This window comes from Rhinopithecus bieti, unplaced genomic scaffold (genome assembly GCF_001698545.2).
Source record: "Rhinopithecus bieti isolate Rb0 unplaced genomic scaffold, ASM169854v2 scaffold_5132, whole genome shotgun sequence".
Taxonomy (NCBI): domain Eukaryota; kingdom Metazoa; phylum Chordata; class Mammalia; order Primates; family Cercopithecidae; genus Rhinopithecus; species Rhinopithecus bieti.
This window is the reverse complement of record NW_016804791.1, coordinates 1,205,973-1,222,060: the sequence shown is the minus strand read 5'-3', so window position 1 is coordinate 1,222,060 and position 16,088 is coordinate 1,205,973. Positions and strand designations below refer to the sequence as shown.

General features: G+C 39.4%; 1 protein-coding gene across 3 annotated transcripts in view; it reads right to left on the bottom strand.

The window, feature by feature from the left end:
• Positions 1-8,113: 8,113 nt before the first annotated feature.
• COX20 (cytochrome c oxidase assembly factor COX20) overlaps positions 8,114-16,088 on the bottom strand; it is an 8,698-nt gene continuing 723 nt past the window's right edge. Inside the window, exons 1-4 of one of the 3 annotated variants that reach the window (XM_017870408.1) lie at positions 15,535-15,978; positions 9,338-9,452; positions 9,139-9,202; positions 8,114-8,373 (exon numbers count right to left, since the gene is read on the bottom strand). In XM_017870408.1, coding sequence (XP_017725897.1) covers positions 8,238-8,373; positions 9,139-9,202; positions 9,338-9,452; positions 15,535-15,576 — 357 coding nt within the window. In that variant the 5' untranslated portion in view covers positions 15,577-15,978 and the 3' untranslated portion in view covers positions 8,114-8,237. Of the gene's footprint in view, positions 8,374-9,138; positions 9,203-9,337; positions 9,453-11,789; positions 12,359-15,534; positions 15,979-16,088 lie in introns of those variants that run through there. The other 2 variants (XM_017870409.1, XM_017870407.1) reach the window with 2 other exon arrangements.

Below are 16,088 nucleotides of genomic sequence, written 5' to 3'. Positions count from 1 at the left end.
TAAATTGACTTTTTATTCTAGGACCATGTAAATAATGGGTTCCATTGCACAAATAAAAATATTTTAATAGCTTCTTAGGCAGTGGTGTAGACATCTTGGATATAAATAATTGTAGACCTTGTATATTTGGTTTTTAAAAAACTAGAATAAACAGTGAGAGAGGCATAAACATATCTTTTAGAGCCCAAGTGGTAGTGTCTAGCATTGGACATAATAAATGGATGTTTTACAAAGTGTTTCCATAATTCTCTTCCTATACATAAATATAAAATGTCTTGTTTTCAAAAGTGGATGGAACTTGGCTGGGTGTGGTGGCTCACGCCTGCAAGTCCTAGCACTTTGGGAGGCCAAGACGGGAGGATCACTTGAGCTCAGGAGTTTGAGACCATCTTGGGCAACATAGTGAGACTTGGTCTCTTAAAAAAAAAAAGTGGATGGAACTTGTAGCAGACAATTTTATCTACTTCTCATCCTGCTTCAGAATACTCATTTGAGATGTTCCCTTGGAAAGATGAACAGAATGCTGCATCTGAAGCCATTTCTTCCCACTTAACATTCTTAAAATGATTGGAGTCTAAACTTTGTCATTCATTCCTAATTCTGAAGCTCTGAGGTTGAGGGGTTCAGTTTGGTGAATAATTGGGTTTAAGTTTTAACATTTTAGTAATAGTTAATAAAAGCCAGCATACATATGTTAAGGCCTGACAATACGTTGCAATTCCTATGCATTGGGACTCATACCCAGCATAAACCATGAGGGGACTGAACATTAGTGCTTTGAGCAAGAATTGATCAACTACCTGAGATCTCTAAAACAGTCATTTGGATTACTAATTATATAAACCACAAGTCTCTTCGAATTGTTAATTGCCTAAATTTACCCTAAAATTTAGTTAACGCTGCAGTGCCTTTATTACTTAAAGCTTTTTTTTTGGTGGGGGGGCCACTGCTACTCCGTAACTTTAAATTTTAAAGCATGAAGGTGGTCTAGCTAGTATTAGTGCTTGAGTTGGTAGTTACATAGGCTGCTCTTGAATCATCCTGTTTTCTTTGCCTAGGATTAGCACTACAGGTACATATTTGTAAAATAAGCATTAAAAGTACTTTGTCCAGCTAACTCATGTTGGAGTGACCTTTGTCTTATTAACCTTTGTTATGAAACTTAATTAGAATAAGCCCTTGAGAATTTGGAAGTGAGCTATACTACTAATGTAGTATGTATCCCTTGAGTGTGTTGGAGTAGGTGAAAAACCAGGGGTCACCAAGAGTCTTATGTTTTTGAAATTGAACAGAAACAATTCATCTTAATACTTAGTTTTCATTATGTTTAGCTTAATATGTGTGCTAGTTTATTTGGCGTCACACTTAGGTCAATCTCAAGTCATGCAGAAACAGCACAGTCGTCAGGGAGGAGGTTAGGTGGGAAATTGATGATATGCTTACATTATTGAGTAGGACTGTGCTTTCACATCCTAACCAATTGACTAAAAATAAAAATGATTGAAATAATTTTCGTTAGTTGCCCCAGGAATCTTTAATAGTAGTTTTAAGGGATAGTAGATTGGAAATAGGCAGATGGGTTATATTCATAATGTTAACCTAGAATTACTCAGAAAATATAACACCTGTGTAGTAGTAGAATGTGTTGCTTGTAAGCCTAGTGTTAGGCAAACATGTTGAAGATGGGCCAGGACATCAGTAATCACTACTTGGTTAGGCAAGTTATTAGGACAGGGATCGTAACCATGTTGTCAGTTTGTAGTTATCTAATTATTGATAAGAAATACTTTATTTTTCATGCCAGGATTCAGCATATACTTGTGTCTTGAGCAGGTGCTTTGCTTTTAAAGCTGAATCCTGGGCATAAAAAGGTATATACTGTAGTTGGAAGTGTGAAGTAGATGTCAGTGTAGGTTAGTCTCTAGAGAAATGTCTTCTATGGAGATTCAGGGTTTTTTTGCAACGTTATGGTCACCATACTGTGCCAATGACATAGTTACTCATGAGCATGTCCAGTCTGTCTACATTATTGAAAGATAATGCAGATATTACAGGCTGGAGAGTTAGCATCTGACAGAAGTGCTGCACCATTGTGGCGTGTTCTTCCTGCTAGTTAACAGTTCCATTCTGAACTATACAGGAAGTCGAGTTATGTCTAGTAAAATATATGTTGCAAACACTTCAAGCATTGCCACAAATTGGTGTCAGCTGAGACATTTAAAAAAATTTTAAAACACCAAGAATAGATGTGGCTAGTATAGACACCAGTTTATAAGTGTGACATTAATGCTACAAAAGTTAAAGCATATATGGAGGTGAGATAACATTAATACCTAAAAAGTTACTGGCTTATTTAAATGTCAACTAACAAAAGGAATTTTTTGAGGCAACTTGTATCCTGTATCTCAGTTGTATGTAGTTAAAGATTGGGAGAGTCATGGTCAAGTACAAGAAAAAAAGATTCCAACGTAACTTTTTTTTTTTCTTGAAAAGTAAAGCAAACAAATGTGCTGATTTACATTTCATCTCCTTTTCCTTAGTCTGTCCATGTGAATGTGCTGTGTGGAAGAGTTAAAGGGTCCAACTAAATGTTCCAGTGATTCCAATAGGTATTCCAAATTAATTGCTGCTTGTACATTTCATAGTTACGTTAGGCTTCCAGAATCACTTTCAATAGGGCTCTATTTTTAAAAGATGGGGGAAGAGAGTAATTGGTAACCAGATGGACAGAATCTGTATAACAGAAAAAAAAGGGTGTTTTCTCTTGTATATCTGAGGTGAAGTGTGTATTCTGTGTGTTCTTAGCAATTGGCAGTCCTCTTGCTTAGGTTTACAGGTGTGTGTGCAAATAGACCTGAGTCCTTTCAAAGTTAGATCATTTTTCTGATGTCATCTATTGAACTTTTGGCAATACATTTGTTTTGATCTCCACCCTACTTGGTAGAGTGTAAGTACTTCTTACAACGTTCTAATGTCAAACAGTGCATAGGAGACCTTTCTGTCCTTGGTTGCCCAAAATCTTTTTCATTTCTATTAAATTCACAAATACTTTTACTAGCTTATGAAAATTTGGAAAATAGCTTGACATCCTTTTGGATAATGAAGTGATTAGTTCATATTTTGAAGTATATAAAATCAACTCGGAAGTACATTCAAGACTGAAGGAACGGGAGGGCTTGTGTGAGCTTTGGTTGTATAGTCCAGGACATGTAATTTTCCATTTCCCTGAAAAAGACTTTAGAGGAGATTTATTTTCCCCACTCTACACTCCAGAATGTCTTCAGGTGAACTAAGAGGGCTTGGGCTCTATTCTGATTCCAGATGTAGCTATCAGAGTTTCCTTAATGAAATATGGGTCTACTGACAAATAAAGCAATTTAATGGTTTCTGAAGAGTAGGCAACTTATGGTTTCATAACCATTTCTGTTCATTTGAGAAAAATCATAAAACTACAGAAAAGGGAAACATTCATTTCAAAAATGAGCTTTGAATTTAGATGGTAAGGCATATGTTTTATTTCACATGACTTCAGGGTATCGGTGAAGAAACATTTTTATGGAAACTTATCCTTTAAGAAGCCAGTATATGCAAAGAATGATTACTTTGATATCCCCTGAGGGTGTGCCATATAATAGGTGACTGATAACATACAGGATTTAATTCTTAGAAGAATTAAGAACAGATACCACCCATTACATTGACCTACCTTTTAAAGTGAACAATAGGAACCTCTCAGAATTAGTATTTGCTTATTATCAACATAAAAATACTTAAATGTCCTTATTCTAGAACATGGAAGCATAGGGCAAATGCAATGGTTGAAAGCACTGAAAAATATTTGTAAAACATTTGTAGTGCTCACATTATGAACTTTAATACTTTGAAAACTATCTTCATAATTTTTTTGTTCTAACAGCTTCCTTTTAAGAAAACATTTTAAAACATTTAAAAATGGAACTTAATGTGCAAAATAAGTTGTGTAAAATACCAGTATTTTGGGTGGTAGAGGATATTGGTATATTGACCTGGGTTGATGACGACTGGAGTATTTTAAGATACCTATTTCCAAAAATTATTTTATTCTAGAGGACCACTAAAAATCAGAATTACAGCAATCATTTTTTCTACTTTCCTTGTTAAGATCTTCTGCTTACCCAAAGAATAGTGTATATCTTAACATGACTTTTAAAGGGGTGTCTTGATCCCCATCACAGATTTTTATCTAGGAATAGAAGGATTGAAACCCTATTTGATCCCTAGCTCTTTGCTGAAAAGTGCATAAACAGGAATCCTGAATTTATTATATAGACCTCCTCGCATTATATAATCGAAGCAAAGGGAAACCAGCGATGGAGTAGAGGTACGTAGACTAAAGAGATGCTTGCAAATCAAATGATGGTACCTAGGGATAGTCACATTTTCTTGTTGCCAAACTCAGTCAATATAAATCACAAGTCCAGAGAAGAGCTAGTTAATTTTAAATTCCCCGAGGTCCTTTTACTGAGATGGAAAAGCACAAGCAGTCAAGGAAAACCAAAGAGGGAGGGGCGAGGGAAGGGGAAAGTGCATAAAGCACTTAAAAGATTTTTTAAAAGTAGGTATGATAGATAAGCCACAAGAAGTTTTTAAGACTACTAATAACCATAATTCTATTTTAATCAGCTATTTAGCTGGTACCTACTGCTATATCACCTAGTGTGACATTTCGGAATTAATGGAACAATGAAAGAAGCTGTACGCTGGAGGTTCCAGGTGGTCATGGAAGGTAGGTTACTCTTACAGTTTGAAATTGTGACGTGAAAGTCTGGATGATAGGAGAAGGGGAACCTGGGATATTTTTATTTTTTTTTTTGAGACCGAGTCTGGCTCTCTCACCTAGGCTGGAGTGCAGTGACACGATCTCAGCTCACTGCAACCTCCTCCGCCCCTCGGGTTCAAGCAATTCTCCTGCTTCAGCCTCCCGAGTAGCTGGGATTACAGTTGCACATCACCATGCCAGGCTAAGTTTTGTGTTTTGTTTTGTTTTTAGTACAGACGGGGTTTCACCATGGTTGGCCAGGCTGGTCTCGAACTTTTAACTGTGTGATCTGCCCGCCTTGGCCTCCCAAAGTGCTAGGATTACAGGTGTGAATCACCGCGCCCGGCCAGGAACCTGGACTACTATTTTTTGTCTAGCATTTATTGACTATTTTGTGCCAGATACTTGGATGAGAATATAAAGATAAAAATGGCCAAGGTTTTTGCCAGTGAGAAGCTTAGGCTGTATGTGATGGTACCTGACACTGCTGGTGACCAAGGAAAGCACCAACGATTATAAGACACAAAATAGTGAGAACTTAAAAGGTGATTGTAGTTCCCAGAAGCTTGAGAGCAAAAGAATGGAAAGTTACAGAGAGGAAGTAAAAAAAAGCCATTCCAAGTGAAACGAAAAGGTTTGAGTGGCAGCGTGGATACGGTATAAAGGTCATAATGTGCCAGGAGCAGTGGCTCACGCCTGTAATCCCAGCACTTTGGGGGGCTGAGGCAGGCAGATCACCTGAGGTCAGTTCAAGACCAGCCTGGCCAACATGGTGAAACCCTGTCTCTACTAAAAATACAAAAATTAGCCAGATGTGGTGGCATGCACCTGTAATCCCAGCTACGTGGGAGACTGAGGCAGGAGAATCGCTTGAACCCGGGAGGTCGAGGTTGCAGTGAGCCAAGATCATGCCACTGCACTCCAGCCTGGGCAACGAGAATGAAACTCCATCTCAAGAGAAAAAAAAGGGTCACAGTGCATTGAAGGTTTGGCAAAAAACTAAATACAGTTTGCACGTGAAGTTGGATGGTAGGGTAGACATTGGTAGGAGAGACTGGAAGTGTCTACCGGTTTCTCCTTATTGAGGGTGGGTGTTCCAGACTTCAGTAATTTATTAATAACACTTGTAAAATCTTAATAGCACAAGAATAAAAATTATCATGTAAATACATGAAGCATTTAAAAAATAATCCAATCAAATGTTACAAATTTGTTTTTATCCAGGTTTCCAGTTTATGCAAACTGCTGTGAAAATGAGCTAACCTTGTTATTGGTGAAGACATTGGAAATTTTACCAGCCAAGAGAGAGCTTCTCTCTTACTCAGGGTAAGATGTAATTGCAGTGTGCTAGTGCTGGAAGGGACCTGTTTTACATGTTACGTATGTTACTATGTTACACGTCAGCCCTCCATGTCCTCCAGTTCTGCATCCTTGGATTCAACCGACTGTGGGTTGAAAATACTGGAGGTAAAGACAAAAAATAACAATGAAACAACAACAACAAAAAAAGAAAAATAATAACTATATTTACAGGGCATTTATTTTATATTAGGTATTGTAAGTAATTAGAGATGACTTAAAGTATATGGGAAAATGTATGTAGATTATATGCAAATATGAGGGCATTTTATTTCAAGGGACTTGGGCCTGTGGATACCAAGGGATAACTGAGCATAAGTGGCCTGTCCACAGTTATCAGATTATTGATTAGTGATCATCAATATTTTCCCTCATTCATGCAGTGCTGCCTCTGAAAACATGGTTGAATATACTATGGATTTTTTTTTTTTTTTTTTTTTTTTTTTAATTTGAGAGGGAGTCTCACTCTGGCACCTAGGCTAGAGTGCAGTGGCGCAATCTCACAGCAACCTCCACCCGCCCCACCTCGGGTTCAAGTGATTCCTGCCTCAGCCTCCTGCGTACCTGGGACCACAGGCATGCACCACCATGCCTGGCTAATTTTATTTTTAGACGAGACAGGGTTTCACCATGTTGGCCAGGCTGGTCTTGAACTCCTGACCTCAGGTGATCTGCCTGCCTCGGCCTCCGGAAGTGCTGGGATTACAGGTGTGAGCCACCGTGCCTGGCAGAATTTTTTAACAATTTGGTTACAACTAATTTGGATAATGTAGACTGCATGCAGCTTTGATTTGTGCCACTAAGAGTGGGCAAACTGTCTTCCTTTTTGTGAATCAGTAAAAATTTTCCCTCAACATGTGTTTGACAGTGTCATTCACTGCTAAGTTAAAGCATTTGGTAAACCACACAGCCTCTGCATCATAACCTTCCTAGTGACAGCCACAAGAAAAGGTGGGCATGGGAGGGAAAATGTTCTTGTGAATTGAACTGGAGCAGGCTCCATTTTTCTTTAGAAATAAAGATGTAGATCAAAATATTTTCTTCTTTGCTGTTTTTGAGCCTTCCATAGTACATCAAAATAATAGGACCAGAAATGGCCACAATCTTGTTGACTGCTGGTGTCTTCCCCCAGTATTTCTTTAAGCATTTCTTAAGCATCTAGCTTGTGTTTTGTTATATTTAATAGATTTTCTTAAAGTAATTGTACCGATTAAAACCAGGAATAACTTCATTTTCCTAGAAAGGGAGAATTTCTCCAGAGAATAAATCCTGAGGATTTAGTTAGATGCTGTGGGTATTCTTGTATTTTAAATAATATTTTAATGGGAGCAGCTCATTGACTTTCAAATGGATTGTTTACATTAATAGTAATACTGCAATTATTTTTCTATTGCATCAGTCTGCCAAACAAGCTCCATGTGCATATTTAAATTCAAAACTAATTATACTTAAAAATTTAAACCCTGCATACTTTCCCAAAATGTTTAGGGCAGTTAAAACAACTCTTTTGGAAGATGACTCACATTTCTTAAAATGTGAGAATACGGTCAAATGATGAATGCATTTAAAAAATAATTTGCAAAGTGATAAAATCCCTTCGTTTTAAATCTTATAAGAAGTCAGTAAGTAGTTGCTGCTTTTTAATGGGCTAGCGATAAGGTTGAGGTTTTTGTTAAGGGAAGTTTACTTATCATTAAACTCTATACTTACTACTACAAGGAAACTCTTTCCAAGTACATTAAACACTAGGTTTTATCATTCTTTGCCACACTGCCAATAAATTCTGTTCACATTTGAAGTATGACACGTTCACTACATGTAACATGTAAGAATGCTCTCCTGGCAGCAGACACATTTGAAGTATGACACGTTCACTACATGTAACATGTAAGAATGCTCTCCTGGCAGCAGACATAGGGCCAGAATCAACTGGCAAGTTTTCATTCCATACAAGCGGGGGAAAAAATGACTACAACTTAAACTTTATTTACTTGATTGAGAGCTTATTGCACATGAAACGTTTTGTGTGGCTGATCTTAATTAACTTCGTTCACATCGACTTTTCTGTGCTCAAGATTGTTCAATTGCTGCTGTTGCCGTTGTGTTTTCTTTCAGGATCGAGGTGGGTACCTTCATATAATATCTTCTTTTTAATTTCTTCTCTGGCAATTCTTTCCCGGATTCTTTGCTTTGCATAATTATACCTACAATGAAACCTTGGAAGAAAAGAATATGAATAAATTGTTAATATAAAGTCCTACAGAAATTAATTTATGAAATTCTCTATAAATCACACAGAACTTAAATACTTACAGATGACTACCCTGAGACTGAAAAATATGAATGTTCTAATTTATAGTGCTATTTTTGGGCAGTTTTGGTGTCAGAATACTATCAACACATTCTTTTTTATTAGGAAAGAAAAGGATGTCTACATAACAATTTGTAAAGTGATAAAATCCATGACTTTTAAGTCTTCTGATAGCATTGGTTATTAGAAGAAACTAGTATTTGCTCGTTATTAACAGGATAATAATGCTATGTCTATATAAAATTATTTCTATCACCTTAAATAGTTCACTGCAGAAATTCATGTATGAATGGAACCATATAGTATGCACATATCGTACTCTTAGGTCTGGCAAATATTTGAGGCTCATCCATATTTTCACTCATCAGTGGTTATAAACACATTCTTACAGTAGCATTTTCAGATATGAATAAGCAGGGATGAAATAAGTATTAGGGTAAGGGAAATGGCTGAGGCTTTCCTAAGTGAAGGGTAAAAACCACAGCTTGCTTTGTAATGGAATATCTAATGCGCATTTAAGTGTTCAAGCATTCTAAGACAGATTTCCACGAAGATGCCCTTAAAAGTCAAGGTTCTTCATTGAGGGTGAGTATCTCACAGTGGGAGATTGCTCTGAAAAAAACGTGCTTTTTGAACTAGATAACCTATTATGAATACTTAGCAAACATACCAGCATCCCAGAGTCACCAAGATAAACCCTCCTACTCCAACATCACATGATCTTTTAATTCTACCTGTCAAAAATAAGCATGACAGTCAATTAGAATATAATTGCCTGTTATATACATTACTCCATCTAGAAAAAAAATCTTTCATCACATAGAGAAATGCTTTTTTTAGTACATAGAGAAATAAACACAGATACTCACTAGTGAACAAAAAATGTCCAAAGCCAGCCACAACAGATCCTAATGAACCATACAATATTGAATCCCGGGCGCAGGGAGTATTTTCAACATCTAAAAATCCTAGGAGCTTAAAGGCCTAGAATGAAAAAAAGAACCTAGATTGAGTAAGAAAGTATTTCATTTTGGGGTGGTTTGGCAAAAATGATAACACGATTTATTTTGTTGTAGTTAAGGGTTTAAACTAGAATATGTGCCATCTGACAACCTAAATCAGCTTGTATTGTCTTTGTCCAGCTTTGGTATGCAGTCTGAATCTTTAAATCTGAAAGCCTTAAAAATTGGACCAGAACACCCTTAAGCAATAGGGTAACTTTTATGCCTATCACTGAAATTGAAAGCAGCATAGTTTGCTTCAATAATTCCAATAATTTGGGAAGCAGAAATGGAAAAAGTAATTTGAGTCATGTTTGCTTATGTAGTGCCATTTAAAAACCTTTCATATTTTATTAGCTAGGTTAACATCAACTGTGGTTGTAAGAGTAAATGTTTCATGTTAAGATAAACATGGACAATATATTAAACTCTAGTCTCTTTTCTTGCCTGTGACGTGAGGCTGCACTTGATTATATTTGATTCTTTGTTCATAATACATGGTAACGATAGCTAGGTGTGGTGAAAAACCCGCGGATCCAAAGACCGGGATTTTTATCTCAGATCTGCCGCTAACTTGTATTCTATAGGCTACTTTTATCTCCATGGTCTCAATCTATAACATGAACGGGTTGGGTTAGATGACTGAAGTTCCTTCAAGTGCTAAAATGACTTCTTTTTCTACAGTCTTCATTGGATTTATGTATTTCTTTTTCCCAATATGTTTAACTGGATGTCTGTCACTCTAGGGCGGCAAGACAGACATTTGAAAGAACAGTCACACTGTTGAACTGGCATTTCTGTCAACACAAAAGTTTAGAAAAGTCATTGTAACTGTTTTCTAAAACTTGATTCAGTGTGTACCAGATTTTCAGTAAGGCTGCTTTTAAAAGGAACCACTGTCCATTTAAAGGTTTTATAGTTATCTTCAACGGGTTAGTATTTGGGGCAGGACATTAAAACTAGAAGAGGATTCTGTAGGATGAGGTGATACCTAGAAGGTAATATATTGTAAGGCAAAGGAGGTTAGAAGAAATGGGGCAAGGACAGTAAAACGCAAGTCAGATTAGAGGCTGAAACATGAAGATACATGTTCTCAATTGTATTTCTGCCTATGTTTGCTTCTTTGGCTCAAGCATCTGTTGGAAGAGACAAAATGTGATTTGGTTCATAATAAAGCAAAAATTATTTACTCTTGGATCATTCTATTCCATTTTTTCCCTCTCCCTGTCTGGCCCCCTGCTCCCAACTGCATGCCTAACACAGGATTGTTTCAAAGCTTTGCAGTACAGTTCTTCACATTACCAAGAGGTTGGGGGATTTCATTTAGCAAAAAGACTTTCCTCCTATCAGCATGAAAGCTCAGGGGATATATGATATATGATCATGCAGGTAGTGTTATGCAAATGGGGAATGCTGGACTTACCGCTCCAGTCCAGGACTACCCCTAAACTACCCTATTTCCCCAAGGATGGGATGCTGGGGCCAGAGGGTTAGTACCAGTTTTATCTCTAGTCTTAGGTGCAAAGATGTGAGTGTGAGACCAGCTTCTACCACAGGGTAGAACTAAGTATTTTCTAGTCCCACTCTCAGATTCTGATTTAGATCCATTGGAATCTGTTTAGAAAACTCCAGGTGGTTTTTTCTGATGACTATCAGACTGGGGAAACACTGCTTTAGGAAATTTTAATTTTTTTTAACAAAAGTAAATTTGCAAACTATAGGAAAATAGCTCAGCTGGCTTTAAAGGCAAATATCTAAATAGAAGCTACACATCCTATTTAAAATAGTGCCTTCTGAAACAAACCCAATCCCCAACACAACTCTCTGGTCTAAAATAATGGTGGTTGATCTCATAATTAAGAGCTGCTGGTTGTGGGGGTGGATGAGTAATAGTGCCAGGCTCTCTACATGTTTTGTAATTCTCCAGCCTCTCTGTGAGATTACCTCTGAAACAGGCTCGGGGACTTAAGAGGCTAATAAGAGTTGGCAGGAGTGGAGGTAGAAGTCAGTTTCACCCCAAAGCCTATGACATTTCCATTGTGCCAAACCACATCATTAAGAAATAACCAAGGCTGAAGGGTTCCGTGGGCAGCTTTCCAGTTGTCACATGTCTAAGAAGTAATACCATTCAGTACATAAATCCCTGCAATTTCTATCAAAATGGGAAGAATATGCAACGACTTGAGCCTGTATACCTTTACAGTCAAGTACGCTGAACTGTAAAATGCTCAGAAGTGCAGATGAATAAAGGATCCCGGGCATAACTCCCTTTGAAGTATTCTATTTATATATGGAAATATTCCGTTCATAATATACATACCTTAAACATTTCTATTCCTTAAGTAGCCTGCAAACTTAAGATTTAACTCTTTGCCACTAACAAATGGGAACCCTTAAAAATAAATTAAGGAAATGTTAGACATTTTTAAAGCTTAAATTTACAAAAGCAGCTTTACCAGCTCACCCTGATGGATCTAAGGAAAGCTCAAGAGTTTCCAAGCCAGAATGTCAATAAAGTATAGAAACAGATCTGATCAAATTAGAGCCAGTTGATGTTCCACCACTAAATCTGCTTCAGTGCCCGTATTTGTCTTTCCTCTGGTTGCAAAGGATGAATTGCAAAGGAAGACTGTCTAACACTAGTCTTCCCACTTGGGCACTTGATTTCCCTCTCGCGTACTCTAGGGCTTGGCTTCTGTAGCTACCCCTTTCATTTGCACCGTTAGTTTTTTTACTTGCAATAATTTACTATCAACCCTTTTGATCAGGCACAGTGACTCACGCTTGTAATCCCAGCACTTTGGGAGACCAAAGTGGGTAAATCACCTGAGGTCGGAAGTTTGAGACCAGCCTGGCCAACATGGCAAAACCCTGTCTCTACTAAAAGTACAAAAATTAGCCAGGCATGGTGGCACATGCCTGTAATCCCAGCTATTTGGGAGGCTGAGGCAGAATCGCGTGAGCCCAGGAGGCGGAGGTTGCAGTGAGCCAAGATGGCACCACTGCACTCCAGCCTGGGCAACACAGCAAGACTTCATCTGAAAAAAAAACAAAAACAAAAATCCTCTGTACACCCCTCTTCCCTCATCAGCCTCCTAAATTACCATCCTTTCCGGGCAAAACTTCCTGAGTTTAGGTGTGCTTTTCTACTTAAAACCTCCCATTCTCCCTTTAACTCACTTGAGTGAGGCATCTATTCACTGAACTTGACACCACTCAAGAGCTCTAAAAGACATCCACTGCAGTCTGTCTTAGTCTGCATCTCAGCATATGTGGCACAAATTATCATTTGTTTTTGAAACTTTTACTTTTACTTGGTTTCAAATACGTCTCCTGGTTTTCAATTTCATTGACATCTCTGTTGCTGCTGTTCCCTCTGATGTTGAAGTGCCACTCTTACCTCCTTTGATATCCAGTCTCTTCCTAGGTTTCTCAAGGCTTTCAATTAAATGCCATTATATGACTCCAGATTTCTCAATCAAACCCTCATCTCTCCCAAGCTTCGGCCTCATTCATCTGCTGAAGGACACTTTTATGTATAAAAAGCACCTTGAACCTAGTATTTGCAAAATATATTTTCACCTCCAAACCTGCTTCTTAATGGCACACTACTCAACCAAATTTTCAGACTCAAAACCTAAGAGTCATCCTTGATTCCTTCATCGAATCCATGTTGAATATATTAACAAGTCTGGAAGGATCTACATTCTAAATACATCCTCAGCCAAGCCACTGCCCACCAACTTCATTGCTAATACAGGTTGAGCATCCCAAATCTGAAACTGATAAGACAGCAAAAGAAAATGTTTGGGTTTTTTTTTGAAGTGGGAAGCTCAACCTGTCCTATCGAATTACCATCTATCAACAGTACCTTTTCAGATCTTGATTCTACTCACAAAAATGTGTATCAGATGACTATAATAAATCCTCTGCAGCCTTCCATTATGCTCAGAATCCTTACATTGCTCCAAAGGCCCAGCATGATCCCGTGCTCTTTCATATCCCACTCTCGGCCACTAGTCCAGGCACAGTGGCCTTGCCATTCCTTTCACAAGCCGAGACGGTTATTACCGAACACATGCTGCCTTTCTCCTGATCTCTGCATCACTGGCTCGGTAGAAGGCTTGCTTATTGATTCCCCGAGTAGAATGTCAGCTCCTTAAAGGGATTTTTCCTGTCTTGATCAGTCTAGTACCTAGTTTAGTGCCTAATACTCAGTAGGTACTCTGTAAATATATTTTGAATGGATGAATTAAGAATTTACCTGAATGTGAATTTACATGTACCAAATTTCACATTTTAAAGTTTCTTGAAGGACAAGAATGTGGCAGAGAACAGATTTTAGGGGCTAGTTCTATCAAGGTATGCCAGCTTGGTAACTCCCATTTTTACTTTAGGTTTGCTAATTCTTAAAATAATCCTTCTCCCTGGGTTGTGCTGTAATGATCACTGACAAATACTTTTTAAAAAAATACCACAGGCTGCTTTTCTGACAGTACCTTGGGCTGTTAATTCGTCATAGCTTCTATTAATTTAATTAGCTTTTTGATGGGCTCTGATAGGTACTACTGTTTCATGAGCGATTTTTTGGTTTTTGGCCTCCCACCTCTGACCATGCTCAGTTTGAGGCTTATAACTATCTTCATTTCAACAACTACAATATTGTTTTGCTACTTACTGATGGGCCAATTAAATAGGTCAATGTTGATCCTCCTTTAAGTTTTTTTTTTTTTTAAATTTCCAATGGATTAAACCACCTTTATGACCTTTAAAAAAAAGCAGTTGTCTCCTACCAAAAGTCCCATTCAGGATTCCAGTGTTTATCACAAAACTGAATCTAGGATTTACTGTGTGTATGCAAGGATCTTTAAAAAAAAAAAAAAAAAACCACTAAGCTTATTCCTAATGGGCAGTGTATGGGAGAGTAAAAATAGATAAGGCACCAGTAGTAGTACGTAAACTGACAAAACCTGTTGGCTATTAAGTATGAAAACAATTTATACAATATGTGTTAATATTAACCATATGATCTGATGTCTTGGCCAAATTTAGATGGAAGCCCACCAGAGAAGCAAGCAAGAGCAAGAAGTGAGCAAAATTTCCAAGCTGAGAGAGTATCTTAAAAGTATATATTAGGAGCCGTTTAGCACACAGTGGGGTCTTCTATAAATACTTGCTCATGATTAGCCAATGTTACGATCTCCATAGTTTATACTTTTTTCCTCTTGCATTATCCTTTTCTGAATACCTGTTCTGCCCTGAGAACATAAATTGGGTTCCCTGCTCTTAATAAGGAGCCCACGCAAGATCATTTATTGCCTTCCAATATGATAAGTGTAACGACGTACAGGATGCCTGAGAAGATGGGGAAAGTACCTAAGTCGGCTTTGGTGAAACACAGGAGCCCAGGGAGAGCGCTTGGTTTAGCTTTACTATACCAAGAATTTGGGTTTTATCCTTAAAGAGATGGGATGGGCTGCTACGACCGGATGTTAGGCAGAGGGATGAAAACTGTCCAGTTTACAGACTGGTAGGGGCCAGCGGATAATAGTGGAAGGTGGATTCAGGAGACAGTACAGGGACACCAGCTGGGGAGGCTACTGGTGATGGGGAAGAAATCTTAACCATCTTATCGTAGTACAATCAAGTCATCCCTCATCAATTACTTACTCCTGTGTTAAAAGTGATGAATACAACGTGTTAAAGACAAGGCACCTGTCCTCAGGGAGCTTTAATCTCTACTATTAGCCTTTACTAGCAAATTACAGTGCAGTGCCCTTAGCGGCAAAATTTTCTCGCCAAAAGATTCAGTATTGTTAGTTTATTTCATAATGACCTGTAGTAACTCATTAGTACTACTGGTCCCCTCCTCCCCCTAGTTGGTCAATTTTGTCCCGGCAACTTAGATTAAAATGTTACGGGCCGGGGATAAGGACTAGGAACAGTTAAGTTTCAAGCCCATGGGTGGCAGAGAAGCCAGTGGCACGTGCTCCGGGCCTCGGAGCTCCGCGGAGACCGTCCCTACCGCCCCCCAGCGGCGCGCGCCCCGCCGACCCCCGGGTTACCTTCCTCTCCTTGGGCTCACTGGGCTCAGGCGCGGCGGCCATGAGGACGACTCCGCGGCTCCACCCGCCCTCACCGCCGGGGTCGCCGGAGCAGAAGCCTGGCCAGCCGCGCCCCGCCCCGCCCCCTTGCGCCGCCGCCTCCCGCCCTGTCCCCACGCGCCGGCCGCCATTTTAGGGAACATTCCTAATACTCCGCAGTGGCCGCACCGGGACGGGCTGGTGCCTGGGCTGTCATGTCCTTTGTTCCATCGAACGGGTCACACTTTCTTCCCAGCCCGGCACACAGCCTGCAAGGTCGGGAGCACGGAAGGAGAAGGGTTCGGGAAACAAACCGGCTCCCGGATTCCTGGCGGGGCGGGGGCGGAACCGAGCCAGACAGCTCCGCTTCCCGCCCCAGCCCCCTCCTCCGCCCCAACCGCCATTTCCAACCGTCTTCTCCGGCGCGCGTGCTCACGTGCACGAGCCCGGGGCGCGCGCTGAGGGGCGGGGCCGCGGCGGAGGGAGCGGGCGCGGCGCCGCTGCTTTGTCCCGCGGGGTGGGCCCCGCTGCGGGGG